Source organism: Tetrao urogallus (genome assembly GCF_951394365.1).
Source record: "Tetrao urogallus genome assembly, chromosome: 3".
In the NCBI taxonomy this organism is placed as follows: domain Eukaryota; kingdom Metazoa; phylum Chordata; class Aves; order Galliformes; family Phasianidae; genus Tetrao; species Tetrao urogallus.
The window spans coordinates 237,352-265,072 of NC_136815.1; the positions used below are offsets into that span (position 1 = coordinate 237,352).

At 50.0% G+C, this 27,721-nt stretch overlaps 1 protein-coding gene across 1 annotated transcript in view; it reads left to right on the forward strand.

The window, feature by feature from the left end:
- The window catches only part of SCRIB (scribble planar cell polarity protein), a gene marked incomplete at both ends in the record, with an annotated part of 101,818 nt that extends 83,621 nt beyond the window's left edge, over positions 1-18,197 (forward strand). Inside the window, 10 exons of the mRNA XM_079533726.1 lie at positions 304-460; positions 3,029-3,197; positions 4,662-4,751; positions 5,068-5,256; positions 9,969-10,133; positions 10,816-10,955; positions 11,347-11,384; positions 12,125-12,199; positions 15,228-15,279; positions 18,037-18,197. Coding sequence (XP_079389852.1) covers positions 304-460; positions 3,029-3,197; positions 4,662-4,751; positions 5,068-5,256; positions 9,969-10,133; positions 10,816-10,955; positions 11,347-11,384; positions 12,125-12,199; positions 15,228-15,279; positions 18,037-18,197 — 1,236 coding nt within the window. The remainder of the gene's footprint in view (positions 1-303; positions 461-3,028; positions 3,198-4,661; positions 4,752-5,067; positions 5,257-9,968; positions 10,134-10,815; positions 10,956-11,346; positions 11,385-12,124; positions 12,200-15,227; positions 15,280-18,036) is intronic.
- Between the last annotated feature and the right edge of the window lie 9,524 nt (positions 18,198-27,721).

Below are 27,721 nucleotides of genomic sequence, written 5' to 3' on the forward strand. Positions count from 1 at the left end.
TGGGGCATCCACAGCCTCCTTGGGCAGCCTGTGCCAGTGGTTCACCACCCTGTGTGTGAAAAACTTCCTGCTAAGGAAGAAACCCAAACCAGCCCCAGAGTTGAGGTCTGGTGGCTGGAGCAGGAGCTGGGCCAGCACCTCAGAGAGGATACAGGCTTTTGGGACTGTGGATATGGAGAAAGCATCCCAGTGCAGGCACAGGGGAAGGCTGGGGAAGGGGGAAGGGAGTGCTGTGGAGCACGGGGCTGAGGCTGGGGCTTGGCTTGGGCGCTCTGTGAGCAGTGCCTCTGTGGGTTTTCACAGGTGCCGACGCAGAGCCTGCACAGCCCTGAGCAGCGATCCTTCCGTGAGAGGCAGAAATACTTCGAAGTGGAGGTGAAGCAGCAGCAGGTGGACAAACCTCCCAAACGCGTCTCCTTGGTGGGAGAGGATGACCTGAAGAAGATGAAGGAAGAGGAAGGTACGCTTCGTTCTGTGAAGGGAAATTTGGCCTCTGAAGTGAAGCATCAGACTGCACACACTGGGAATGTAACACCTACAAAAGCTTGTAGGAGGTTATTTATAATTACAGGGTCGTTAAGATTGGGGAAGACCTTTAGGGTCACCAAGTCCAACCCCAACCCATCCCCACCATGCCCGTTAATCACGTCCCCAAGTGCCACATCTCCATGCTTTTGGAGCTCCTCCACTCCCCCACCTCCCTGGGCAGCTGTGCCAATGCCTGGCCGCTCTCTCAGAGAATAAATTTTTCCTAATATCAAACCTGAACATCCCCTGGCACAACTTGAGGCCACCTCTCATAATGGGGAATTGGAGCTTGATGATCTGTAGGGTCCTTTTCAACTGAAGTCCTTATGTGATTCTGTATTTTTTGATTGCTTGATACATGTGAACATCAAGGATTTTACTGGCTGCTGCTCTGTGTGGACAGGTGGTGGTGCTGTAGGGTCAGGGTTTCCTGGAGTTCATAAAACACCTCAAAACAATTTTACAGAGCTACTGCAAATGTGTTTCTTTGTAAGATGCCAGAGTTGATTAGCAGGAGGTTATGAGCTGGTGCAATCCTGCAGGGATGAAAACAGGATTGCCTGTGACATCTTTATGCAGGATCGTGTGACAGAAGAGCTTTCATGGCCTGGTATACTGCTCTGATTTTGTGCAGTACTTTCACAGGAGGGAAAATGACTGCTGTAGTCCTCGGTGTAATTTCTTCCTGTTTGGACAGTGCTTTAAATGTCAATCAGGAACAACAGTGATTGGATTGAAGGGGTTCTGGTGAAGTTTGGTCCCCCCCCATAAGAAAATACAGGTGGGATTAGATTCCTGGCTTTGGGAGCATGTACAACAACATGACTTGCTGCTGCTCACGAGAGTTATAGAAGAATTCCTTTTGCAAATTGACTCTTTCGTTCTGTATCTTGCTGTTCTTCCTGCCTTCCCTCCCATATGTCTGTTCAGAGGCTGTTTGTGAATTGGTGTGAAGCATCAGAAGCATTCTTAGTTTCAGGAACGTGAATACAAACTGAGACAAGAGTAAGCTCATAACAGATATCCTGACAGGTAGAAAGGAAGGTAAGAAAAAGAAATTGCAGCTGTGCTTTGGAGTTTCTTTGATGTGATGTGGTTGAAAGAATCACACATCCAGCCTGTAAAAATGTTCTGGGTACATCAGATTCTTTATGTACAAAGAACACGATGGGAAGGAGAACTGCAGAGTTTCAGGTTTGAATTTGAGCTTGTTTTGAGAATTGCTGAGTGTGGGAGATGAGGAGAAACGTCGCCTCTCATCAGGAGCACTGGAATGTAAAAAGAAAATGCACCTAAGGGAGAGAGATTCCTTGTTGAGTAAGGGTGGGACTGAAAGAATGGAGTGGAACTTAGAATCATAGAATCATAGAATCACCAAGGTTGGAAAAGACCTCAAAGCTCATCCAGTCCAACCGTTCACCTATTCCCAACGGCTCCCACTGAACCACGGCCCTCAGCACAGCATCCAGCCTTTCCTTCAACACCCCCAGGCTCGGTGCCTCCCCCACCTCCCTGGGCATCCATTCCAGTGCCTGACCACCTTTCTGACACCTCATTCTTCCTCATGTCCAGCCTGAATCTCCCCTGCCGTAGCTTGAAACCATTCCCTCTGCTCCTATCACTGATGACATGAGAGCAGAGGCTGCCCCCCAGCTCCCTGCAGCCTGCCTTCAGCAGCCATAGAGAGCAGTGAGCTCTGCCCTGAGCTCCTCTTCTCCAGGCTGAACATTCCCAGCTCCTTCAGCCTCTCCTCATCAGCCCTGTGCTCCAGACCCCTCACCATTTCGTTGCCCTCCTTTGAACACATTCCAGGGCCTCCATGTCTTTCTTGCAGTGAGGGGCCCAAAACTGGACACAGCACTCGAGGTGCGGCCTCACCAGTGCTGAGCACAGGGGCACAATCACCTCTCTGCTCCTGCTGGCAGCACTGTTTCTGATGCAGGCCAGGCTGCCATTGGCCTTCTTGGCCACCTGGGCACACTGCTGGCTCCTGTTCAGCCCAGCATCCATCCATACCCCCAGGTCCATTTCCTCTACGCCGTCCTCCAGCCACACCGCCCCAAGCCTGCAGCGTCGCCTGGGGTTGCTGTAGCTGAAGTGCAGGACCTGGCATTTGGCCTTGTTGAACCTCATCCCATTGGCTTCAGCCCAGCTCTCCAGCCTGTCCAGATCCCTCTGTAGGGCCTCGCTACCCCCAGGCAGATCCACGCTTCCAGCCCATTTGGTGTCACCTGCGAATGTACTGAGGGTGCACTCGATGCCCTCCTCCAGGCCATCAATAAAGATATTGAAGAGGACAGGCCCAGCACTGGGGAGGGTCTTCTACACCTGAAGCATTGGAGGAGTGGAGGAGAAACAAATGCTTGTCGAGAAGAGGGTAGGCTTAAAGCAACACAAAGTTGCAGTGATGTTGAGTGCAAGGTCCTGCCCAGAGTCTGCATCCCTGTGGGATTTAGTGGAGTTCAGTGTGGTGTAAGATGAGTCCGTCTTGTTTTGGCAGCTCGAAAACTGCAGCAGAAACGTAGCCTTCTGTTGGAGGAAGAAGTGGAAGAGGACGAGATGATAAAACAAGTGCCTGAGATGAGCATGCAGTCCACTGTCATCATTGAAGGAGTTGAGTACAAGATTGAGAGGCTGAATGGAAGGAGCAGCCAGGCTCCAGCAACTCGGTAAGACTATGGAGCAGCATCTCGGTGCCACCCCTGTGTGTCAGAGTGTCTCAGCATCAGTGATTGTTGGGGAAGAAAGCTGAACATTACTTTCTCTTGGATGTAAAAGCGTGCCATGTGCAGTCCTGTTTCCAAGTGTTCTTTTCAGAAGAACGCCTCCTTCAGCTCCATGCTCGGGTGCATAAAGCCATTGAGTTTTGGAGATAGCCAGCTCAGGAACAGCCCTGGTGCTGAACCTAGCTTTGCTCTTGTAGTATTTTTTTCCTGAATTTGTTCTCCAGAATGCTCTGGTGTTTTTCTCATTCTTGAGCACAGAGCTGGGGAATGAGAAAACATTTCTCATAAAACTTCAAATAAAAGTAAGGCTGCACTAGAATAAAACTGCAGCATCCGCCTTTGGACTTATCTGATTCTCCTCAGCCTTTGATACTGTTTTTGTCAGGCTGAGACACTGAAAACATTCATGCTGTTGTGTTCAGTCTCGTTTCTCTCAATGATTTCTGGCCAGTTTCTGTGGATGATGTGCTTGCACAATGAATGCACGGAGACCTCCCACCTTCTGTGCTGACCTTGGCCCGTCAGTGGGCAGCTCTGAGGAAGGGCAGCAAATGAGTGCAAACCAACTGTTAGGCTCGATGGGAAGCCCTGCTTATCCCCTCTTCTTTTCATACTGAAATGTGGGAATTTATGGAACAGCAAGGCTGATTCCATCAGGTTACTTTGCTCAGCCTACGGTGAATGTAGCAATGGAAAGCTCTGAGGATGAGTCCAGCTTTCAGCTCCCAGTTCTTATCTGTGCAGGGACAGCTGCAGATGGAAGACTTCCAGTTACTTATTATTTATGCTTGGACAAAGGAGATGCAGTAGAATAGGCTGAATTTGTGCATTTTGGAATATTTTTTCATGCTGAGACTGGAATTTAAGCAAAGTAAACCTGAGTAGTAAAAAGGAAAGCTCAAATTCATGAGCTTTCTGACTGCCAGCTAAGGCACAGTGGCTGGGGACGCCTTCATCTGTGGAAAGCAGGGTTGTTTGGCTTGCTGTCAGCTGATGCGATGTGCAGTGGTTTGGTCATTGAGCACACGACTTCAGTTTGTCAAGCAGTTGCATGTAGAATGTCTGTGTAGAGAATCACTACTCTGAGGTGAGTCAGGATTTGTCCCTACCCCAAACATGCATTCATTTACAGCTCAGGAGGATCAGCCTTTGTTAACGTTCATGCATATCCAACATCAGCAAAGGAAAAGGCTGGGAGCAGCCAGGCTGTAAAGCATGGAAAGGGAGCTGGAGAGCATAAACTATTATGAAATCAACAAGGAAATGCTTGCAGTAATGGAGAAAAAAAGATGTTGAGCAAAAACATTCTAGGTTGTGTCTTCGAACTGGTCTGTGTTGTGTTCTGGGGTGTGCATCTATTCTGAACCAGCCTGTGGCACTGCTGGCTGATGTGCTCGTCTGGTTTAGGACCTCAGAGGTGAATGAGAACAACAGCTCACAGAGGAATTCACTGGAAGAAGGAATGAAGCCTGAACAGAGAACGAACTCCATGTCTGGGTAAGGGGATGAGCAATGTGCTTTGCCTTGAAACTGCCAGGTGATGGAACAAGGGACTCCTACTTTTTAGCAAATACGGAGTGTAAAAGGAAAAATCTTGTGGAGAAGATGAAACTGTAATTGGGGAAAAAAAAAAATACTTAGCAGAAACTTACCTTTGTGTTTGTGTTATTCTTCTATCCTTCAAAATGATGTCCTTGGATTTGGGGGTGGTGCAGAACAGCGTCCGAGGGTGTTGGTCATCACCTTGAGAAGAGCAGGCAGTATTGAAGTGGATGAGGGCTGCCTGTTTCTCACTGCTTCTCTCTCTGCCCAGGTTGAGTCCATTAAGTCTTGCAGCAGGGGATGCGTTGGCCCCGGTGCGCACAGCCAAAGCGGAGCGGCGGCACCAGGAGAGGTTGCGAATGCAGAGTCCTGAGCTCCTGAGCAGCCAAGAGAAGGAACTTTCTCCAGCAGAACGTCGTGCTCTGGAGGCAGAGAAGCGAGCGATGTGGAGGGCAGCACGGTGAGACAGAAGGAGCTTCATCGTTTTCTTTTCTAGGCCAGTTCAGGGAAGAATCCGGGGTGTTCAGATGGGGAACAGAAAAACTTCCCTTATGCCATATGTTTGCAGAGGTTGTAGTTGCACATTTCTTCCATTCAAACAGTGCAGAGCATCCGCTGCTTGGCTGAACTCATCTGCTTCTGACCAGCTATGTGAGTGAGAAGTCCCATATTCCAACTGTGTCTGCACAGACCTGAAGATAGTGGAGTTTTATTTAAAAAAAAACCAACAATTCTTATGCCTATGTGTGACAGTGAATGCATCTCTTGCCTTCCAGCACACCATTCCCCATCTCTTTTGTAACACGAGAAAGATCACATTTCTCCAAGCTGCAGGCTGACGTATCCAAAACGAAAAACAGCAAGGACATTTCATAGAGTCAGTGTTGCTAGGCTGCTAGGTTTGCTGAAGTCAAAAAATGAGCAAGATGAGGGAATTTTTATCCACACCGGTTGTATCGTGAGCTACGACAGAGTGAGTCAGCATCTGTCTTGAAAGAAAGAGAGCTTCAGAGCTTTAGATTGGAAGTCGGTCCAGGCCCTTGCTGTGTAATATAATTCCTTTAAAGAATTAGTCAAGCTGCTGCTATAACTGATGACAGCTTTCCTGTCTGCTACAAGAGCATTCCGGGACTCAAAATAAATCTGAAATGCTCTTTCTGGGGAGGTTGAGTGGGAGGCTTTAGAAGAACAGCAAAGCTAATGACTCGCCTTTGCCAGACTGCTCAGTTGGATGCTGGAGGGATTGGTGTGAGGTGATACAACCTAAAACCTTCATGTTTGAGGTGAGGTGTGGATCCTAATGGTGCCACATCCCTCTGGTGAGGCTCTGGGGATGAAGAAATCTTTGGGTGGAGTTCACAGTGATGACGGCTCACCTGGAGCTTTGCAGAGGGCTCAGCTTTCCATTGTCACTTCATCATAGGACAGATCTGCTTGTGGCTTTGATTATGCTTATTTAGAGCTGTGCTGAGCTAACGTCTGCAGTTACTGAGGCTCTTCCCCTGTAGAAGAACACTTTCTTGGCATGCTCCAGCTCCATTGCTGTGGATGATCCCTTTACCTGGTCTTTCTCAGCTGTTGTTTTTTTGTTATGAAGCACTACCTTAATTCCAGTGCAGTGCTCTGCAGTGTCAGAAGGCTGATCAGCTCACTGAAAAGCTTGCCAGTTAGAATCACTCTTCATTTGGAAGAGTGATTTCTGTTATCTCGTAGCATCCTTGTTACACATTTGAAGCTGGCGCTGCTTGGAGTGGTTTTAGGTGACCTCCAGAGGTCCTTTCCAACCAGGGGGAATTTGCACTCAGCAATCTCTCCTTTGCCTGCACCCCAGAAATGGGGTTGCCTACATACAGTGACCACAGTGTGGTGTGACAGAATTGTTTCCTCTATGGGCTGTTGACTCAGACACGGTGAGATTCTGTCTGCTTCTCTGACTTGCTGAATGTTCTGCAGTCTATGGCATCACACTCCTGCTCCAGTTGATGTTATTCCTGTGGTTTCTGTGTCACAGCTTTTCAGGAGGCATCATTTGCAAATGAAAGTCCTGTGTTTTCACATTAATCCAGGAATAACCCTTTGCCAAAAACAGTATGTGTGTAAGGAAGAGTGTTTGACAGCAGTACTTGCTTTAATAGAGGCACTGGCCTTTGATTACAAGACCAGAAGCTGGATGGGTGTCACAGAACCAATTAAAGAGTCCTAAATCATGGAATCCTTAGAATTGAAAGGGACCTTTAAAGGCCATCTGGTCCAACTCCCCTGCAGTGAACAGGAACGTGCACAGTTACATCAGGATGCCCAGGGCCTGATCCAGCCTCTCCTTGAAAGTCCCCAGCGATGGGGCATCCACCACATCTCTGGGCAACGAATGTGTGCTTACAGACTATTGGGAGAGGTTGGGCTGGGACTGATCCCAGATTCTGGCTCTGGCACGTGGTTCCTTATGAACTTGGTCAGATCTCTGAGTCTCTGCACTGCGAGAGGACTGTAATAGCGAGTCTGTCTCACAGGAAGGCTGGGGGTGTTAAATACATGAAATACTGCACACGAATAGAACGCTGTTTAAGTACCACCGACACATTTGGAGAAGGCATACTCTGTAGAGTTGCTACTCACGTTTGGTGTCTTAAAAAAACAAACTAAAAAGCGACCACGCCAACCTCCACTGTTGCATTTGGTCCAACAGAAGAGAAGTTGGCTGCTGTGCTTCCCCACCTGAAGTTCAACATCATTCTGTTTAGAGAAGTGGTGGGGATTGATCTGCCATCCCTTTCCAAGCAGAACACCAGGATGTTCTCTCCCTCATGCCTACCATTCCTGTGTGTCTTTCCCTGATGGGGCAGGGTCTGTCAGGTTTGATCTTTTGTAAGCCTGAATATTAGCATGCCCAGTGCAGCTTCTGTCAGATTCAGTGTTCAGTTTATGAGTTCTGCAGAGCAGCTTCTCAGCTTCATTTTGCTGCTGATAGCAAGGTGTATTTTTCCTCTCCAAGAAGCATCTGGCTGTTTCTTGGGTGGTGTTAAGGCCTGACTTATTGACAGTGGCAGGGATCATCACCACAGTGAGCTCCTCCAGTCCAAGGACAGACTGTCCCTACCACCACAGCTCTCACTGATGTGAGCCATCTCCTATCACTGCTGCAGAGTGGTGACGTGGTGGCAGCCAAGGCTCGCGTCTCGTTTCCCCGTGCAGCCCCACACGTGCTGTGTGGGGAGGATTGCCTCACTAACGTGTATTTTCTTTAAGTGCATGATTTTATTACTTTCTTTCTAATCTTCTATCTTCTGCTTCTTTCCAGTTCTCTGGTCTGTGTGCTGTCACTTGTGACCCCATCAACTCACACCACCTTGGGCTTTCCCTTTTCTCCCTGTGTCATCAGTGCCCTGCCAGGACATGCGGTGCCCCCCCACCACCACACACCCACTCCCTTTCCTCTGCTGGGGAGACACACAGGGACCCATCCTCCATAGGTGATCTCAGCACACACAGATGCTGACGTTTGTGCCCCAGGAAGGCTGTGACTGAGGGGGTAAAGGCACACGTTGAGAAGGAGCAGCAGCTTGCTGAGGCCAACATGCGTCCTGCTGGTTTTTCCAATGCGCTCCTTTGTGGATGCACTCAGCTCTGAGATTGCGTGTGTGCTGGGGCTTGTGCCAAACAGACCCTTCACAATGTACTTGCTCATTTTGCATTGGTGTGGCTTCACTTTGCCTAGCATACGTGAGCTCCACAGTATTAGAAGGATATGAAAATAAGAGAATGTGCCCAAAGGAGGACAACCAACAAAGTTGGTTAAAGGACCAGAGAGGGAAATATTGGAGTGCATCCAGAGGAGGGCCACAAAGATGATCAAAGGGCTGGAGCACACCCCTGTGAGGAAAGGTTGAGGGAGCTGGGCTTGTTTATCTTGGAGAAGAGAAGGCTCCAGAGAGACCTCATTGCAGCCTTCCAATATTTGAAGGGAGCTCAGAAGCAGAAGGGGGATCAACTTTTTACACCATCTGATAGTGACAAGATAAGGGGAAATGGCTTTAAGCTAAAAGGTGGGAAATTCAGTTCAGATGTTAGGAAGAAATCTTTTACTCAGAGGGTGGTGAGGTACTGGAACAGGATGCTCAGAGAAGTTGTGGATGCCCCATCTTGGGAGGCATTCAAGGCCAGGTTGGATGTGGCCTTGTACAGCTTGATGTAGTGATTGGCAACTGTCCCCAAGGCAGGGGGTTGGAATTAGATGATCTTTAAGGTCCCCTCCAACCTAAGCCATTCTATGACTCTGTGATATGTATGAGGAGCAGCCACAGTTTATTCAGCTGAGAGAAGACAGAGGGGAGGCTTCATGGCAGCCTGCAGCTCGTTTGTGGCAGCCCACAGCCAACTTATGATCTCTGCTGTTTGGTGACAGCAACAGGGCCCAAAGAAACAGCACAGAGCTGTGTCAATAGGGTCAGGCTGGGGGCGAGGGAAAGATTCTGCACCAGAATGTGAGCTTGGAACAGGCTTCCCAGGGTGGTGGTCGTGGTTCCAAACCCGTCAGTAGTGCTGAAGAAGCATCTGGACAATGCTCTTAGAGTTGTGGTTTAACACTCACCTTGCCCTTTGTGGAGTCGGGAGCTGGACTCAGTGCTTGCCATGGGTTCCTTCCAACTCCGTGATCCTGTTTTACAATGGTCAAACAAAAGTAAATGCTGACAGATGGTCAGATATGTATGAGCATGCAGCGTACATGGAGGTGATGAACTGTGCGTGCACGCACGTGTGCTCATGCCCTGTACTCCATCAGTCTGCTTTACACACACACACACACACACACAAACTTCTTTGCAGCCACTGCTGAGCCTTTTGCACTGATCTGCTGATGTTTCCAGTCCTCCCAGCACGTGAGGAGGGCGTTCTCTAGACATGTAGTCTCTGAAGCGAGCAATTCTGGGCACATCATCCCAGGTTGCCCTCTTCTGCAGCAGTTGGTGCTGGGAAGGACGAGGTGTAGGAGCCTGCTGTAACCATGGCTGCTCCCTTTTCAGACATACATTTCTCCTTGCCAGGGTATGTTCCTGTATCTGTTTCTTTCTCTCCCTGTATTTGTCCACTGTAATGTTCATTACCATCATCTCCTCTTCCTTCTCCTTTTCCTCTTCCTCTCTTCCTCCTCCTCCTCCTCCTCCTCCTCCTCAGATCCTCAACTCTTGAAGACAGTATTAAACAGTACGAGCAGGATCTGGCCAGGAAGCTGTACCAGTCCCGGCAATGGGCTCCTGCTCCCGGGGCCAGGCCAGCTCAGATGCCTAGTCCAGTGCAGAGTCACGCCTCGAGAACCCCTGGGTCAGGAAACCAATCCAGGTGTGCACAGCCCCATCCCTGCCAGCTGCATGCTCCGTCCTGTCTGTGTCCCCCATCCTAACACCGTGCTCCCAGCTGCGTCCTTGTAGGGCTAGGGAGGATTCAGTGGTGCTGGAGTTCATTTCCCTAAGGTACCACAGACTACTGGCAGTCAGTGGGGATGATGGGTGGACGCTGGGTCTGTCTGGTTGGGTGGGAGCCGGCGTTTGTGAGGGCTGAACCCCCTTTTTCAGAGGTGATTTATAATGTCCCAGTGGCAGCAGAGGGATAAAGTGTGGCACACTTGAGAAACACAGGAGAGTAAAGCCCTGAAAGCTCACCTAGACATTGAGCCCTGGCAGTTCCCCTTCACGTTCCTCAATTTGGATTGCTCTCTGTCACACACGGCGCCTCTGGGAAGGCCTCCAGCATCTCAGTGGGTTGATGCTGAGCTCCAGGCTCTGTTCAGCACACGTGACAACGCGTGCATTTCAGGACAGTAACGTCTGATGACAGCAAACTGAGCTGTTCTCTCCTGCTCTGAATGTCTGCTGCGGGGAACCGAGGGTTCGTCTGGCCTTTCTGCACTCAGCTTGTTGACTGTGGTTCAGCTGCTGGGCACAGAAGACGGCATTCATCTCTTGTAGAGAAAGCAATGTCTGATGTCTTTTTCTCCTTCCGTTCCTCCTCCTTTCTGAGACAGGATGAAATCCCTTGAACAGGATGCCCTTAAAGCCCAAATGGTCATTGCCAAGTCCAAGGAGGGAAAGAAGCGCAGCACTCTGGAGCAGGTGACAGAGTCACCTTCACCCGTTCCTACCCCGTCACCAACACCACTGGAAGGTACTGTACAGCAGCTTCTGAGGAAGAGTTAATGCTTCTGCAGATTAATTGGCTTGAAAGGAGATTGGCAGGATGCAGTTTATTCATTCAGCTGAGGCTGGAAGGACCTGCTTGAGCACATGACATCTCTGAGCACAGGAGATGTTTCTAACAGACAGAAAACTTGAGATACCAAAACATCGAAGTGATGGTTGTGGGAAACAAGAGCAGAGTTGAAGAGAAAAGAGAAAAAAAAGAAAAAAAAAAAGAGGCATTTGTTTTGAGAGTGTCTGTTGTGAGTCTGGTCTTTTATCAGACTTAAATAACTGCTGAATGGAAGGGGCAGGCATGTGTGTGTGTTGCATGTAATACAGACATTCAGTAAGCAGTGTTTTTGTGTCATCTTTTGCAGATTGCAGTCCCAGGAACGTCACTTCACCAGGAAGGCTGGTATGACACGTTCTGCTTGCTTTTGTTCCCTTTGTAAGCTTGGGATTTCTCCGTTACTCACCTTGGGTGTGGATCGTGCATCTGGGCTACGAGGTCCCTATTTAAATACTCAGCCTGAGGCAGAGTTGTGAAGAGGGCACTGTGGCTGGAGCTCTGCCATGCCCTTTGCTAGGGACATCCCCTTTGTACAAATAGGCAGCAATGTCTGTTTTCCCCTTCTCTGTTTTATTCTCTTCTCAATAACACGAAACCAAAAACTTGAGCTGAAATCAGCATCTTACTTTTTCTAAGTGCTGTATAAATGCAGCAGGACGTCGTTGCAGAGAACTGTCAAAATTGGTACAACAGAATGTGGGACCTGGTTCTGCCCAAAGTCACACACCAGCTCTGAATTAAGTGTCAGCTGTGCTGGAGCTGTCAGGAATCTTGCTGCTGATTTTTTCCATACAGAGAGGGTTCTTACCCAAGCTAGTGCAGATGTGCAGCTCACTGGAGCACGTCGTGTTTTCTGTGCAGCTTGGAGCACCTACCCTGAGAGCAGGACAGACAAAATGCAGAGTCCCAGTGTCCCTGAGATGCCTTCTTTCCCAGAGGCTGGATCCAGACACCGTTGACACTAACTGTGAATGATGCTTTGCTGCTAACTCTCCATAGATCACTCAGGGTGCTGTTGTGTGTCCATCCACTCCTCTCTCCTCACTCTCTCTTTTCTCTCTCTTCTCATTTACTGTCCCTTCTAGTCCATGTCTGAAAAGAAGTTTGACTACCGGGAATTTGCTGCTATTCCTTCCTCCAAACCTGTTTACGAAATCCAGGTATTCACTGCATGCTGAATTTCTGCCTGCTGTCGGATCGGTCAGGGCTTGATTTAGTGGAAGTGCTGCATATGATGTGACGACCCTCAGAACAGAGGCTGAATGGCGTGAGGAAGAGCTCTTCAGGGTGCCCCCCATGTATGGGGCAATGACAGCTGGCCATGCTGCACTGAGGAGCCACTGGAGGCGTCAGTCAGGTGTTAAGAAGTTGGTCCAGATGGTTTTAAAAGCGATGGCAAAGCTTTTGCAAATACAAAGCAGTCACGTTTTCACCTTAACTGATCCTGAAATGTTTTCAAGCGAAAGATGAGAACTGAAAGGGAAGGAGAAAAGGTTGCCAACTAATTGCAAATGGGAGCTGGTGTTAACTTCAGGGTGGAATTATCCAGCAGCCTGCCCCACAAGTAGCTGTGCTGTAGATGTTACGATAATCATGAAGTAATAAGTTCATATGACATTATTAAAATGAATACTGAGCTCTTCTGAAACGTTTGCGTAGTTCTGAAGTGCTAAGCTTAGGGTAAGTATTAAGTACAAATTTGGATTAATAGATGAACAAATGCAGAGCGCTTTGACTTCTCTGTCCTTGAAGCACTGTGTGCAGATTGACTAAATTTTCTGTAAGAGCAAAATAAATAGGGCTTGGGACATTGATACCAGTCCCCAAGTTTATCATCCTGTGCGGATGAGCAAGGAACTCCTGGATGAACAGAAAGAAAATAAGAAAGTCCATATTTCCACATTTGTGGAAAAAGTGCCCACTTGGGAAGACTATAGGAATGTTGTCAGGGCCTCTGTGGATGCAGTGAGAAAGGCAAAGACCTTCTGGGAATTAAGCCTTGCAAAGGAGGTAAAGGACAACAAAATAAGAGGTTTTTTAAAGTATGTCAACAGTAAAAGGAAGACTAGGGAAGATGTGGGTCCCCTACTGAATGAAGTGGGTGCCTTGGTAACAGGGGATGCTGAGAAGGCAGAGATTCTGAATGCCTGCTTTGCTTCGGTGCGTAATGCTAAGTCTAGCCCTTGGGAATCCCAAACCCTGGAGGTAAGAGAGAGTGTCTGGGGAAAGGAAGGCTTTCCATTGGTTGAGGTGGGTCTGGTTAGGGAGCACGTAGCCAAAATCAGCGCTCACATCCACGGGCCCCAACAGGATGCACCCACGTGTGCTGAGAGAACTGGCAGCGATGATTGCTGAACTGCTCTCTGGTTGGATACCAGAGATCAGAGACCTTGTGTTCCCCAAGGTTCGGTGCTGGGTCTAGTCTTGTTCAACATCGTCATTGACGACCTGGGTGAAGGGATAGAGTCCACCCTCAGCGTGTTTGCTGATGATGCAAAGCTGGGAGGAGTGGCTGACAGGCTTGAAGGCTGTGCTACCATTCCACCAGACCTCAACAGACTGGAGAGTTGAGCAGGGATGAACCTGATGAGGTTTAACAAGAGCAAATGTTGAGTCTTGCACCTGGGAAGGAATAACCGCAGGTATCAGTGGAGGTTGGGACTTGAGCTGCTGGAGGGGAGCTCTGCAGAGAAGGACCTGGGGGTCCTGGTGGACGACAGGTCGGCCATGAGCCAGCAGTGTGCCCTGCTGGCCAAGAAGGTCGATGGGATCCTGGGGTGCATTAAAAAGAGCGTGGCCAGCAGGTTGAGGGAGATGTTCCTCCCTCTTTACTCTGCCCTGGTGAGGCCACATTTAGAACCCTGTATCCAGCCCTGGGCTCCCCAATTCCAAAAAGACAAGGATCTCCTAGATGGAGCCCAGCAGAAGGGCACAGAGATGATAAAGGGCCTGGAGCATCTCCTGTATGAGGAAAGGCCGAGTAACCTGGGGCTGTTCAGCCTGGGGAAAAGAAGACTGAGAGGGGAGCTGATAAATGCTTATAAATTTCTATAGGGGGGTGGGAGGCAGGTGGATGAGGCCGGGCTCTTCTCAGTGGTGAGTAGCAGTAGGACAAGGAGTGACAGCCTAATAGCTGGACACAGGCAGTTCTGTGCTAACACACGGAAGAACTTTTTTGCAGTAAGGGTGACGGAGCGCTGGAACAGGCTGCCCAGAGAAGTTGGGTCTCCACCATGGAGATACTCAATGCCAACTGGACGCCCACCTGTGCGACCTGTTGTACGGAACTGCTTGGGCAGGGGGATTGGATTCAATGATCTCTTGAGATCCTTTCCTACCCCTTTGATTCTGTGATTGAGTGCTGACTTTCAGGCCATCTCAAGTTTTGGCCCGTGACCAAAGTCATGGTTCTCACATGGTGGCGTTGCTCTGATCTGCTGAACTACAGGCACCTGTGGTTGGTCGCTAGAGTTGTCCTCCTTCCATGAAGGCTGTAAGGTTAACCTTGCAAGAGGGGGTCAAGGGCAACAGAAAGGGCTTCATCAAATACACTGCAGATAAAACTAACACTAGAGGCAGCGTAGGCCCACTGATGCTTGAGGCGGGTGCCCTGGTGGCAGAAGTTGTGGGGTGTTCAGGAGCCGTGGAGATGTGGCTCCTGTGGACGTGGTTAGTGGGCATGGTGGGGATGGGTTGGGTTGGGCTTGGTGATCTATTAGGCTTCTTCCAACCTTAATGCTTCTATGATTCCTTATGTAATTAAATGAAGAAAAAAATCCCACTGATTTTGCCTAAGAAGCCAGGCCTGAGAGCAGCGCAGGTGCAGAGCTGGGTCCAGGACTCTCAAGGAAGCATCACTGTCCTGTGTTGTCGGTCCCCTCCCATGTTTCTGCTCCTTTTTAACAGCCTTCCTGCTTTTTGCCTTTCCTGTCACTTACTGTCCCCTCCTCTCTCCCCAGACAAAGTAATAAGAGAGCTGTGGTGGGCAGACACAGCTCTCACCTCACAGTTCAGACAACGGGCTGCTTGATGGCAGCAGAAAACTTGAATGTGAGGGCCATGCCCTGGCTGCTGCACCACCAGAGCCTTTGAGGCAAAAGGTGTTCTTGCAGTTTGTCACAGGCTTGAGAGGGAAATTACCTGGCACTGGTGTTACAGAGGTAAATGCTCATGTCTTCTTCTTTCCAGTCTCCTGACGCAGCTGATGACCTCAGATATGTTGAGGACAGAAATAACTCAGGTAAGCCAGTGGCAAAAGGAGACTTTCCTGTACCACTTACATCCCATCCTTTTCTAGAGTGTTCTTCTTGACCTGCTTGTGGAGTCAACCCTGAGGTCCTCACCTTCTTGCTACTTGAAGCATTATCCTTTTTTTTTGTCCATTCTAGAATGAAACCTTGAGATTCGCCACATTCAGTTTTGGGTAGGATATTTGCATTGTGGTTATTAATGGCTGATTTGCTGAGAACTGTTTGTTACGAGCATGCCTAACCTCGTGTTGTGCTCTTGAGTGAAGAGGGGTGGTAGAATGCGGGTAGGAAGTCCTGGCCTTTGGCAGCTGCTCTAAGGGGACAGCATCCATATTAGGGGTGCTTTGTACCCCTTCTGCTGGAACAGTCGCTGCCAGCAGCAGGCAGTGCAGGAGGTCATCCTGGTTTGGCACTGGAGGGCATTTGGATGGAGCTTGGTGAGTGACTCCCCAGGTCTAAGCTTGTGGAGCTGTGTGCACCATCACCTAAACGAGCACTAATTGAAGCTTTGACTTCTGTATCTCTTCATACTGTGCTAGTTGCAGTATGTCTTTGTGTTCCCGACCTTAAAGGACAGCTCAGACCATGTCCTGCTTCATTCCAGGTGCTGTAGTGGAGCACAGCAGGGCATGCCTTCTTCTCAACAGCGCTTTTCTTTCATTCAGCAGTTGATGCTGGCTTTCTTCTCCCTCCTCTGCAGCTATTTATTTTATTTTACACAGCTCAGCTGTCAGTTTTATCTTGGCAAATCACTCTTAGTAAAGGCTCCACTCCAGATGGCTGATCCATACACAGGACATTGGCAGTGGGGATTCTACTGCAGAGATGCTGAAATGAAATGTACTGAGAACAGCTTCTGTTTGCTGTAGTGCAAACCTCCGAAATGAAAATCCTGGGTTTTTCATTTGAGGTGGTCCATTCTCAATTCAATCGTTCTCCCATCTTTTCTGATATCTTACAATCAAAAGTGGAATTGCATTGCTAAGAAGTGTGCTCATATCTTCAGAAAGCTCCTTCCAGTGCCTGCAGAATCAGTTCAGAGCTACACACCATCTATATTGAACCCGAGCTTCAAACAAAAGCATAAAAGCAGATGCACGACGTCAGCACAAGGCTTGGGATGATCTGGTAATGAGCTGCATGGAGTGCTAAGGAAAAGCATAGAAGAAAGGAGCATAAAGCAATTCTTTCCAGAATACTGCTCCAAACTACAACCTTTTTGGTTTTGTATTTTATAAACCAGAGGCTTTAGTTTCAGAGTTGTTCACTTTCTTGAATCTGTATACACACCTGCAGTTAATTCCACCTTCCACATTATTTCCCAGCCATCTCTATAACATCCTGATGCCCTTTTGGGAGTGGAGTTCCATTTGACTGCCCCAGTGGGGAGTAATCTGTAGTGCCTCTCAATGCAGTCATCATCGCTTCTGCTATTTCTCTTTAGTTTCCAAACACAGAGCCAGCTACAGACAACTGCTTTGTTTTGTGACGGCAGGTCATTTCTTCCTGCGATTTTCCTCTGCTTTAACTACTTACTTACACACTAAAGGATGTGTCTTTTATCCTATAGCAGTTTATTTTCATTAAGAGCTTTGAGACAGTTCAAAAGTTTTTTGAAGGATGCAGTGTGCTGTGGTGAGACCGTACTTATTTCCATGTTTGATGTCTCCTTTGGCAAATTCCACTGGGTCTAAGAGCAGCGACCTCCCTCCAAGCACTTTGAGTCCTCCACCCCATTTGAACATCTCCCTACATGTCTGCCAGTGCCTTTGTTTTATTCCAGTTTGTTTTGCTTGAAAGTGAGCTCCCTGGTTGTCAGTCCCAGCATCCTTCCAAGACGTCGCATTGGTTACCTGTGTTCTCTTGATTCTGCGTCCTTTTCAAACCATAGGTTGATGCTACATAGTAGTTCAGGAAGGGTTCTGGGTCACAACAAGCTTCTACCTGCTTCCTGTAAGAAAGAGGGCATTGCTGTGAGCATGGCTGTAGAGCAGAGGGTGGGCCATTAAGTACAGATCAGCAGCTTTGACTGCACCTCTGATCTGACAGATTGCTGTATTTGAGGTTCTCTGCTGAATTCACAGACTTCAGAGAAGCTTCTCAGGAAGTCGAACGAAAACTTCTGTGGCTTCATGAAGCTTTTTTCTTACAAAAGTACTTCGTGGAAGTCATTCAAGCCACATTATCACAAAGGGTGGATTTTCTGGGGTACGTAAAAGTACAACGTAGGTCAGGTGCAAATCTCAGACCACGTTAACTGAGGGTCAGCCCTGCCACAGTGGCTCTGTGATGAGGCCCTTGGGTGGAAGACCCAAGATGCAGCCTACAGAAAGGACTTCACTCATCCAGCTTCAGCATTAAGCAAAACCAAGAGGCTCACCTCTCTCAGTCCCATATGATGCTCATAGTGCTCTTCAGTGCCCAATGCTCTGTTGGAACTACTGCAGCGCTTCGAGCACAAGCGCGCACCTCAGTGCCTTCTGGGCATTGATTATTCCTGCAGTTTGGCACTTCCATACCGTTTTCAGTGAGTCCTGGGTGTTGGGGGAAGATGTCTGCTGAGGAGTGCCACTTCCTTCCCAGAAACTAATAGCACTTCAGGTACATATCACCTAAAAGTTCTGGGCATGGCATTGCTGTGATTTACGTCTCAGCATGCAGGGCACCCTCGTGTCATCGTTAACCATCTCAATGCTTAAATCGAGCACCTCCTCCTAAATCTGTTACTTCTCTTCTTATCTACGCAGTTCCTCAGGAGCAAGACGGACAGCCAGAGGAGGAGGAAATGCTATTAACACGTGACTCATCAACGCCAACCGCATCTGCACTTGAAGAGATGGCTCTGTACAGCAGCAAACGCAAACTGCGGCACAGCCGGCGCAGCCTGGAGGCCGCCGTCCCGACGTAGGCAATCCAAAGCTCCTGGGCTTTGGGATGGCCCGACACGGGGCTCCTGAACTTCCCGTGCTCCAGGAGCGGCACCAGACTGCCCATAGCGCTGCCTCCTGGGCTCCGGGTGGAACTGAGCACCCCAGGAGCGTTGCGGTCAACCGACTTCCTTAAGGCTGTGAACCGCCCTATTTTCTCACCCGGTAGAGCACTGGGGCACGTCCTGACCCCACGTGGGATGGCACGGGACTGATGGATGGTAACCAAGAGGAAGCGTGGGTAGGACAGTGGGCAGCTGCAGTTTGTTAGCCTGTAAATATTGGGGGGGAGGGCGGGGACGGTAGGACAGGGAGAACATAGAGTGTGAGTGTGTTGGGCTCCAGCTGTTATTTCCTCAACTTGGGTCTTTTGTTTAATGGTTAATATGAGAGCTTCTACTCTGGTCTGAATGAGAAGGAAGTTCCAGCCTTCACTCCTATTTAATTTCCAGTCTTTTGCCAAGAAGCATCTTCTTCCACCTCCCACGCTGTCACCTCACTTTCTTTTGGGAGCGTGTGGAAGCTTGGAGGCAAAAAAGAAAAAAACAAAAAAGGAATTTTAGTGAAGTGCCTCCCTCTAACACTGACACCTGTGTGCTCAAAAGAAGACTGAATGAGCCGGAGCCTGTGCCAGCTCCAGGAAGCATCAGCTCCATTCCATTGCCTCTGTGAGCGCAGCACCTGTCCCATGTAGGGAGCTGCTCCTGCCTGCAGTGCTGTACTGTTTTGGGAGACAGGAATCTACCCCAGACACACACTGTGTGCACGTAGCGTGTACCACTGCGCACGGTGCTGGGTGTCAGACAGGTGTCTGCCTGCTGTCCACATCACAGCTGAACGGGTGCGCTGGGGCAGAAATGAGAAAGGAGTTGAGAAGCTGTAGAAGGAGCAATAGCAATGTGAGTGCATGGCAGCAATAGCAAGCAGAATAGCGAGGGGTTAGGAATACGGCGGCAGAGGTAGGAGGTGTAAACAGCAAATAAGGTAGGGGTTAGGATTCAGGGAACGGGGAAGGGTAGGAAGTGGCGTTGCTGGGTCAGGTTAGGACTAACGGGGTCTTACAGGTAGGGTACTGGTGGGTGAGTCCCACTGGCTGTGAGATGATAGGTGATGTTGTGAGGGTGCCTGCGGGGTCTGAAGGAGTGACTGCCTGCCAGGCAGGGAGCGCAGCGGGTGGGATGGATCTGGGAAGAACCTGCAGCAAGCGCACGGTGCTGCTGTGTGCCTGCGTGTCGACTTCAGGCCGCTGTCTGCATAGGACAGGGCAAACACATGCTTGTCCAAGCAAGAGGAAAAAAGAAAAATGAAAAAGGGACTTGGGTGTGATTCCTGGTTGCCGCACATGGAACAGTGGCCGTGAACAGTTTGCATCCAGTGTGCTCTACAGACATGGAGGAGGCTGATGCTGCTCACGGCTCTGAAATCGGTCTCTGCTGTTCTACTGCCCACTACTGAAATAAAACATCCCCGTTCCTTTTTTTTTTTTTTAATGGATTTTGTTTGGTTTGTTTTCGTTGGGTTTTCTTTTGTTAAAGCCTCCAATACAGAGAAAGGCGTCAGAGTTCAGCAGTCATTGATCTGTCCATCCAGATCCATTGGTGCTCTCTGCTGAACTCCAGCAGTAAGGCCAGGGCTGAACCTTACCTGGGACGTGGCTTGGGAGCAGCAGGCACGTCTGCTTATGCATTTGCTGAGTGACTGGATGCATTTTTTTTATGGTCGAGCATCTCCCTTCATGCCAAACTCATTTGTACTGACTCCACGTGGTTTAATTTGGTAGGGCTCTGAAGGGGGAACTCGGAATAACAAGCTGCAGCTACGGCTGCTTCCATCATCAGCAATTGGAGCTTTTCCTTTTTTAAAGTCTAATTTTAGCGTATGCTTTTTAACAAGAGCAGTTTTGGAAGCGATCTCGGATTTGTTTTGGTGACTAACGTGATTCTTTCTTCTTTCCCTTTTTGGTACCCGCTGCCAGGCTCTGGGTTCTCTCCCCTTCTCTCCTGAGAGACTCTGAGGGAAAATTAATTAGCGCATCAAGACTGTAACTAGTGACATTTGTACAACCAAAGAAATCTATTTTGTGGTTCAAGGATAATAAAGTTTACTTTACATTTTAGAACCTTGAGTTATTCCTTTTACCCGGTGTGAAGTCTGCAATTCCTAAACTTTGGTTCTTGTTATTAACGAAGCCGTAATCCAGCAAACATATCAGCCATTTCCCTGCTTCTGTGGACTGAAAGGAGATGAAGTTTAGGCCAGGAGATGCTGGCGTATTGGGAACCAGTAGGGAAGCAGACATCTGTGAAATGCCTGCAAGGTGTGGTGTGGCGTATTGGGGTGCGTTCATCTAAAACGTGACGCGGTCAATGGCCCAGTTGGTGTGGCTCAATACCAGTGCATGGGTAGCGATCACGAAGAGTTGGAAGCCACTGCGCAGCTAAAAAGCTACAGAGCAGTTGCGATCAATGAAACTTGATGAAACAAACAACACGACGGGATGCTGCAGTCAATGGCTTTAAACTTCGGAGGGAAATGGAGGTCAGGATGGGGAGGAGAAGTGCTTGAGGACCTGGGGGTGTTGGTTGATGCTGGGCTGAACACGAGCCCACAGTGTGCCCAGGTGGCCAAGAGGGCCAACGGCATCCTGGCCTGCATTAGGAATGGCCAGCAGAGCAGGGAGGTGAGCATCCCCTGTGCTCAGCTCTGGTGAGGCCGCACCTCGAGTGCTGTGTTCAGTTTAATGGAAAAACAGTTCCGTGTTTCTGCCTTGAATGTGGAATATTCACTCCGAGAACCAAAGAGATCTGAACTTATCCATCCTAAGGAAAGGAGGCCTCAAGTGCAATAAATATTTCTAAGCTCGTTACCTTTATCAGGTCACACTTTCTTTTAATTTATCTTAAAAAATGGTAGAACTTCTATCTGCAAAGCTCAGGAATTTCTAATACTCTAATTCGAGTGATTTAGTATAAATTAAGAGAGGGAATAAATAAAAACAGTTGCACCAATGAGTCTGTGAGGAGAAACATGCAGTGGTGACGAGGCAGCGCTACGCTCCCTGCTGGGTAAGGCCTCCAGCCAAGCACGCATGCAAAAGTTCATCATTGGAGCCACTGAGCATCACACAGCAACTGTATGGCACAGCAGAACAGGACAGAAGTGCGTGTGAGGCGTCACAAGTGGAGTTCGTGATTTCAGAAGAAAATCAGGTGGTGATGAATAAGTAAATAACGAAATACTGCTTTTCTGGAAGAGTGGCCAGGCACTGCAATGGGCTGCCCAGGGAGGCGGTGGAGTCATTGAGCCTGGAGGTGACTCCCATTTACAAGAAAGGTCGTAAGGAGGATCCGGGGGACTACAGGCCTGTCAGCCTGACCTCGGTGCCAGGGAAGGTGATGGAGCAGATTGTCTGGAGGGAGATCATGCAGGGGGATCAGGCCTAGCAGCATGGGTTCGTGAAGGGCAGGTCCTGTTTGACCAACCTGATCTCCTTCTATGATCCAGTGACCCATCTGGTGGATGAGGGAAAGGCTGTTGATGTGCTCTGCCTAGACTTCAGCAAAGCCTTTGGCACTGTCTCCCACAGCATTCTCCTGCAGAAGCTGGCAGCCTGAGGCTTGAATGGCTGCACTGTGGGCTGGGTGAGGAGCTGGCTGGAGGGCCGGGCACAGAGAGTGGTGGTGAATGGACTCAAATCCAGCTGGCGACCGGTCGTGAGCGGTGTTCAGGCTGGACATGAGGAAGTATTACTTTTCAGAAAGGGTGGTCAGGCACTGCAATGGATGCCCAGGGAGGTGGGGGAGTCACCGAGCCTGGGGGTGTTCAAGGAAAGGCTGGATGCTGTGCTGAGGGACGTGGTTCAGTGGGAGCCATTGGGAATAGGTGAGCGGTTGGACTGGATGATCTTTGAGGTCTTTTCCAACCTTGGTGATTCTATGATTCTATGAGGTGTTCAAGGAACGTTTGGATTTGGTGTTGAGGGACGTGGTTTAGTGAGAACTGTTGGTGATGGGTGGATGGTTGGACTGGGTGATCTGGAAGGTCTGTTCCAGCCTCAGTGATTCTGTGATTCTGTGAATAATGTAACAATGAAGGCTGCAGGGAGACCTCAATGTGGCCTTCCAGTACTTGAAGGGAGGGGGAACGGCTGTTTATGAGGGTGGATCGTGATAGGACAAGGGAGGAGTGGTTTTAAACTGAGACAGGGGGGGTTTAGGTTGGATATTAGGAGGAAGTTTTTCACTTCATGCACCACCCACCCTCACACGCAGCCGTTCCCCTCCTGTTTATCCGCTCCCTCCAAGCACTGAAGGACACCATGAGGTCTCCCTGCAGCCTTCTCTTCTCCAAGCCAAACCAGCCCAGTTCCCTCAGCCTTTCCTCACAGCAGAGCTGCTCCAGCCCTCTGCTCATCTCAGTGACCCCTGGCCATCTCCGTGATGCTCCTCCGGACTCATTTGAGTGCAGAGCAGAAGAGGCAGCACGTTTTCTTATCACTTTACAATCCGTGCATCTTCCCTGCGTGCCGCAGCACTGCTTTGTGCAAATAAAATACACATTAGGAATTAATTTTTGCTCCGAAGCTGAGGGCTGCTAAAAGGAGCTATGAGCTCTGGGCAGGGGATGTTGCTCAGCCTTTTTCTGACCATTCCCATCCAGGACCAGCGGCTGCTTTCTCTTCGTCGCGTCGCGCTCGATATTCCGTCCCGCTGAAGCCGAACACCACGCCGTGCTGATTGCCCGTCGGGTCTCGTGTTAAAGGCAGCCGATCCGGCAGCAGGGAGCTTCACTCCTCGTGCCGCGTCCCGTGTCTTTCCCCGAGAGAAAAGCGTGGTGGCAGCAGCTGAACGCCGGTCAGAACAGCCGGAGCCCCGGGCCGGTCCTCGCGTCAGCCCTGCTCGTCATCGTAACGTCGGGTCTCGTCGCAGCCAGACTTCAGAAGTTCTTTACAGCGAGTGATTACCGTGGGGAACCGCGAGGCAGTGAAGAGACTCCTGCAGGACCTGTCAGCAAAGAGAAGCCGCAGAGAAGGGAATCGATCCTTCGGTGCCGGGCGGCGTGCGCTGCATGCAGCACCGGGCTGCTGGGCGCCCGCCGGCTGTCGCTGCTCCTTGATATGAGCTGGGCCGAAAGCAGGAAAATCCAGGCGAATCCAGGGCAGATCGACGGAGGGGAGGAAGTTGTGTTTAACCCGGGTAAGTGAATCCATACAAATAAAGTGTCTGGAACGGATCAAACCCAGGAGTGGCAGAAAGGATTTGTCGCTCAGCAGCATTCAGCTTTCTCTTCCACTGCAGCAGAACAGGGGATCTGAAATGCCAGGGCAATGCCAGGGGTGGAGGAAGACGTTCCAGGATGGAACAGCTGCCCAGAGAGGCTGTGATGCCCCATCCATCCCTGCAGGTGCTCAAGGCCAGGCTGGATGCAGCCCTGAGCAGCCTGGATGGTATTAAATGTGGAGGTTGGTGGCCCTGCATGTGGCAGGGGGTTGGAGCTTCATCATCCTTGGGGTCCCTTCCAACCCTGGCCTTTCTGTGCAGAATCACAGCATCACCCAGGTTGGAAAAGACCTACAAGATCACCCAGTCCAATCACCCACCCACCACCAATCGTTCTCAATACACCATGTCCTCAGCACAACATCCAAACGTCCCTTGAATAGCAATGCCTTCTCAGTTACTGCCTGTCCACCCCTGCAGGCATTGGAGGCCAGGCTGGATGTGGCTCTGGGCAGCCTGGGCTGCTGGTTGGCGACCTGCACACAGCAGGGGTTTGGAACCAGGTGAGCACTGTGCTCCTGTGCAACCCAGGCCATGCTGGAGTTCTGTGATTCCATGATTTTCTTGCAGTCCATTGTGATTTCCAAAGCAGGAGGATGAATGCTGAGGCACAGACACGCTGGAGGCAGGCGCTGATTTCCTGTGGTGTATTTTGGCAGGGTTGGTCTATGTGTAATGCCAACAAAAGCCACGAATTGGATGGGAGCAACGCAGCCCTGGAGGCGCGCTGCCACCTCGTGCTCCTGCCCCTTCTGGCCAGTCGTGCCACCAAACTGCTTTGCAGGGCCATCGTAGGAACGGCTCAGGAAACAATTCCAAATGTGAAGGCATTTAAAAGGAACTGCCGAGGCTGAAGGTGCAGTGTGAGGGAGATGCGTGTGAATGTGAGGAAGAAATGAGCCAGTTAAAACCAGGATGCGATGCAGGACACAGGAACACAGAGCATCTTTATTGCGCAGCGCCCAAGGAAAGGCAGTGGCATTTTTTGTGAGCAGCTGGACCAAAAACCTGCTGTATGCAGCTAGATGTGCAGGAAAATATAACCTATTCATTTTGTAGTCATATCTTTATTTTTATTGGCACAGACGGTGAGATGGAAACGTGGATCTCAACCAAGGAGACCAAAACACCAGAGCTAACAGGAGAAAAAAACATTATACTGAGTCAGCAGGCAAATCTCATCCAAGTCCTGCCTTAAGAATGGAAAAGAGCTGATTACTGAGCCCTGCTGTACCTGAATTGATTTCTTTCGAGCCCCAGACTACTTTAATCACAAGGTGCACACAGCAGTTCCATTGCAGTGCACCCCCTCAGTCAGCCACCTCCATCGCCGGCTGCACACAGCGGTGCTGAGCGGCCAGCTGGAAATGCAGCTCCAGACGACATTCAGGACGGGGAGCAAAGGGCAAATGAAAGCAGAGCCCTTCTTCTCAGCTGGGTTTGTTGTTGCTGCCATAGAATCTTAGAATGGCCTGGGTTGAAAACGATCCCAATGCTCACGGAGTTCCAACCCCCTGCTGTGTGCAGGGTCACCAACCACCAGACCAGGCTGCCCATAGAGCTCATAGGATGCCACAGGGATCCGTAGACCGTGCTAAGGATGCATAGGTTCCCTTAAGGCAACCTGTGGATCCATAGGTCACCTCTGAGTGCCACCTCAGGGATCCATTGAATGCCATAAGGATCCATAGGGATGCCATAGGAACCCATAGAATCACAGAACCCCAGCATGGCCTGGGTTGCACAGGAGCACAGCGCTCACCTGGTTCCAACCCCTGCTGTGTGCAGGTCGCCAACCAGCAGCCCAGGCTGCCCAGAGCCACATCCAGCCTGGCCTCCAATGCCTGCAGGGATGGGGCATCCACAGCCTCCTTGGGCAACCTGTGCCAGTGCCTCACCGCCCTCTGGCTCAAAAACTTCCTCCTCATATCCAACCCAAACCTCCCCTGGCTCACTTTAAAGCCATTCCCCTTGTCCTGTCACCACCCACCCTCACACACAGCCGTTCCCCTCCTGTTTATCCGCTCCCTCCAAGCACTGAAGGCCACCATGAGGTCTCCCTGCAGCCTTCTCTTCTCCAAGCCAAACAAGCCCAGTTCCCTCAGCCTTTCTCACAGCAGAGCTGCTCCAGCCCTCTGCTCATGCCCAGCTCCTCGCCCACCAGGACCCCCAGTCCTTCTCCGCAGGGCTGCTCTCCAGGAGCTCTTTCCCCACTCTGTATCAACACCTGGGATCGCCCCGACCCGATGCAGCACCCTGCGCTCGGCCTTGTTGAACCTCACTGGGTTCACCTGGGCCCACTTCCCACCCTGTGCAGGTCCCTCTGGATGCTCCTTTCATTCTTCTGCAGCACTGAAGTCCACAGCTGTGGCAGCTGCAGCCACCTGAACCGAGGGTTGCTCCTCTCTGACTCCTTGTTTGATCCCCCGGCAGCATCGTGTCATTAACTGGGATTATCAGCAAACTGGGGCAGCAAACGTTTCCCTCCTGTTGGCTCTTTGTTCAAAGGCAGTTATAGCATAGCAGAGCCCAGCTGGAGACGTCAGTGACAAACAGTCATTATCCAGAGGTATTACAGAAGGAAGCGGTGTGACATGATCTACATCCTAATTACAAAAGCAAACCAAATGCACAAGTGGACGCATAAGCTGAGGTTTCCCTTAAAATAACCACTATTATCTTGGAAATAATAAGGAAAAATAAACGCAATCATCTTGCAGAATAAGAAACACTCCGCTTGAAAAAACGTATTATTTCAAAGCTGATTATTACTAATTATTGCTTGGAAACAAGCAGGCAATGTCTTCACGCTGCAGTGTGACAACGAAGGATCCTTGCAGACCCTCAGAAGCGAGATCTCTGTGCTAGGAATCCTGCTGCTGTAATCAACCATTCTGGGTATTTTTCAGGGACAGGTGGGACAGCAGCTCAGGAAGGGCCAAAATCAATGAAGGCTGAAGGAGCCCTGGGGCGATGCTCGCAGGAGCAGGGTTTGAAGTGCAGGGAGTTGGACGTGATGGGCGCCTTCCAGCTGGGGATGGTCTGTGATCCGGTGCTATTTCAGCGTCACAAAGGGACGAGCCCCATCCTCGTTAATAAAAGTTGCTTTTCTTACATCATCTTTGGTTCAACACATCAATCCTGAGCCTCCAGACAAGGAGTGCTGCTCCCCAGCCGCATTTCATGGCCGTATTTAGGATAGCTGGTTTGGCTCCCCAGCTTCCTCCGCGATCGGCGCAGCTCAGCTGCAGTTTATCTTTGTTACTGAAGGTCTGCATTGCATCCCAGGCTGCGCTGACATTGCAATGCCTCCAAAATCCATCCCGTGCCATCGGGTGGCTTGCTCTGCTGCAGAGCCCCACGTGTGGTCACCAATGTTTGGTTAAATCAATTCTGCCCTAAACGTGTGTGGCAAACAAGCTGTATTACCCTCATTTGGACCTCAACAAGTTTACCTGATAGATTATTCCACCTTCCTGAAAGATGGATCATCCCAAAGGTTTAAATAATCAAATCACCCTCTACATTCTGTTGCAGAATCAAAGCCATGATGGAATGCCTCGTCCAAGAACGCTGGCCTTCAGATAGCTTCTTCCCTCCCTGCTGTCCATGCATATGGCATTTTCTAGCACCCTGCAGCAGGAGGTGCAGAAATTGAAGACAGAGTGGCCAAATAAAACAAAATAAAGCTATACAGCAGTAGCCTGTTTGCAAGTACACTAAAGCCAGGCTTGGGCTTAGGGGAGGTTGCCCAAGCAGGCTGTGGATGCCCCATCCCTGCAGGCATTGGAGGCCAGGCTGGATGTGGCTCTGGGCAGCCTGGGCTGCTGGTTGGCAACCTGCACACAGCAGGGGTTTGGAACCAGGTGAGAGTTGTCCTCCCTGTGCAACCCAGGCCATGCTGGGATTCTGTGATTCTATGGGTTCCTATGGCACCCCATGCACCCTTAGGGCATCCCTATAAATCCCTATGGTACCCTATGGATCCCAATTGTGCCCTGGGGATTCTTAGGACAACCTACGGATCCTTGTGGCACCCTCAGGATCCTTATGGCAGTGCTATGGGTTCCTATGGCACTCTAAGGATCCCTATGGCACCCAAAGGTGACCTATGGATCTGCAGGGTGTCTTAAGGGAACTAATGCATCCTTAGCATAGCCTATATATCCCTATGGCACCCTATGGATCCCTGTGGCACCCTATGGATCCCTATGGCACTGCTATGG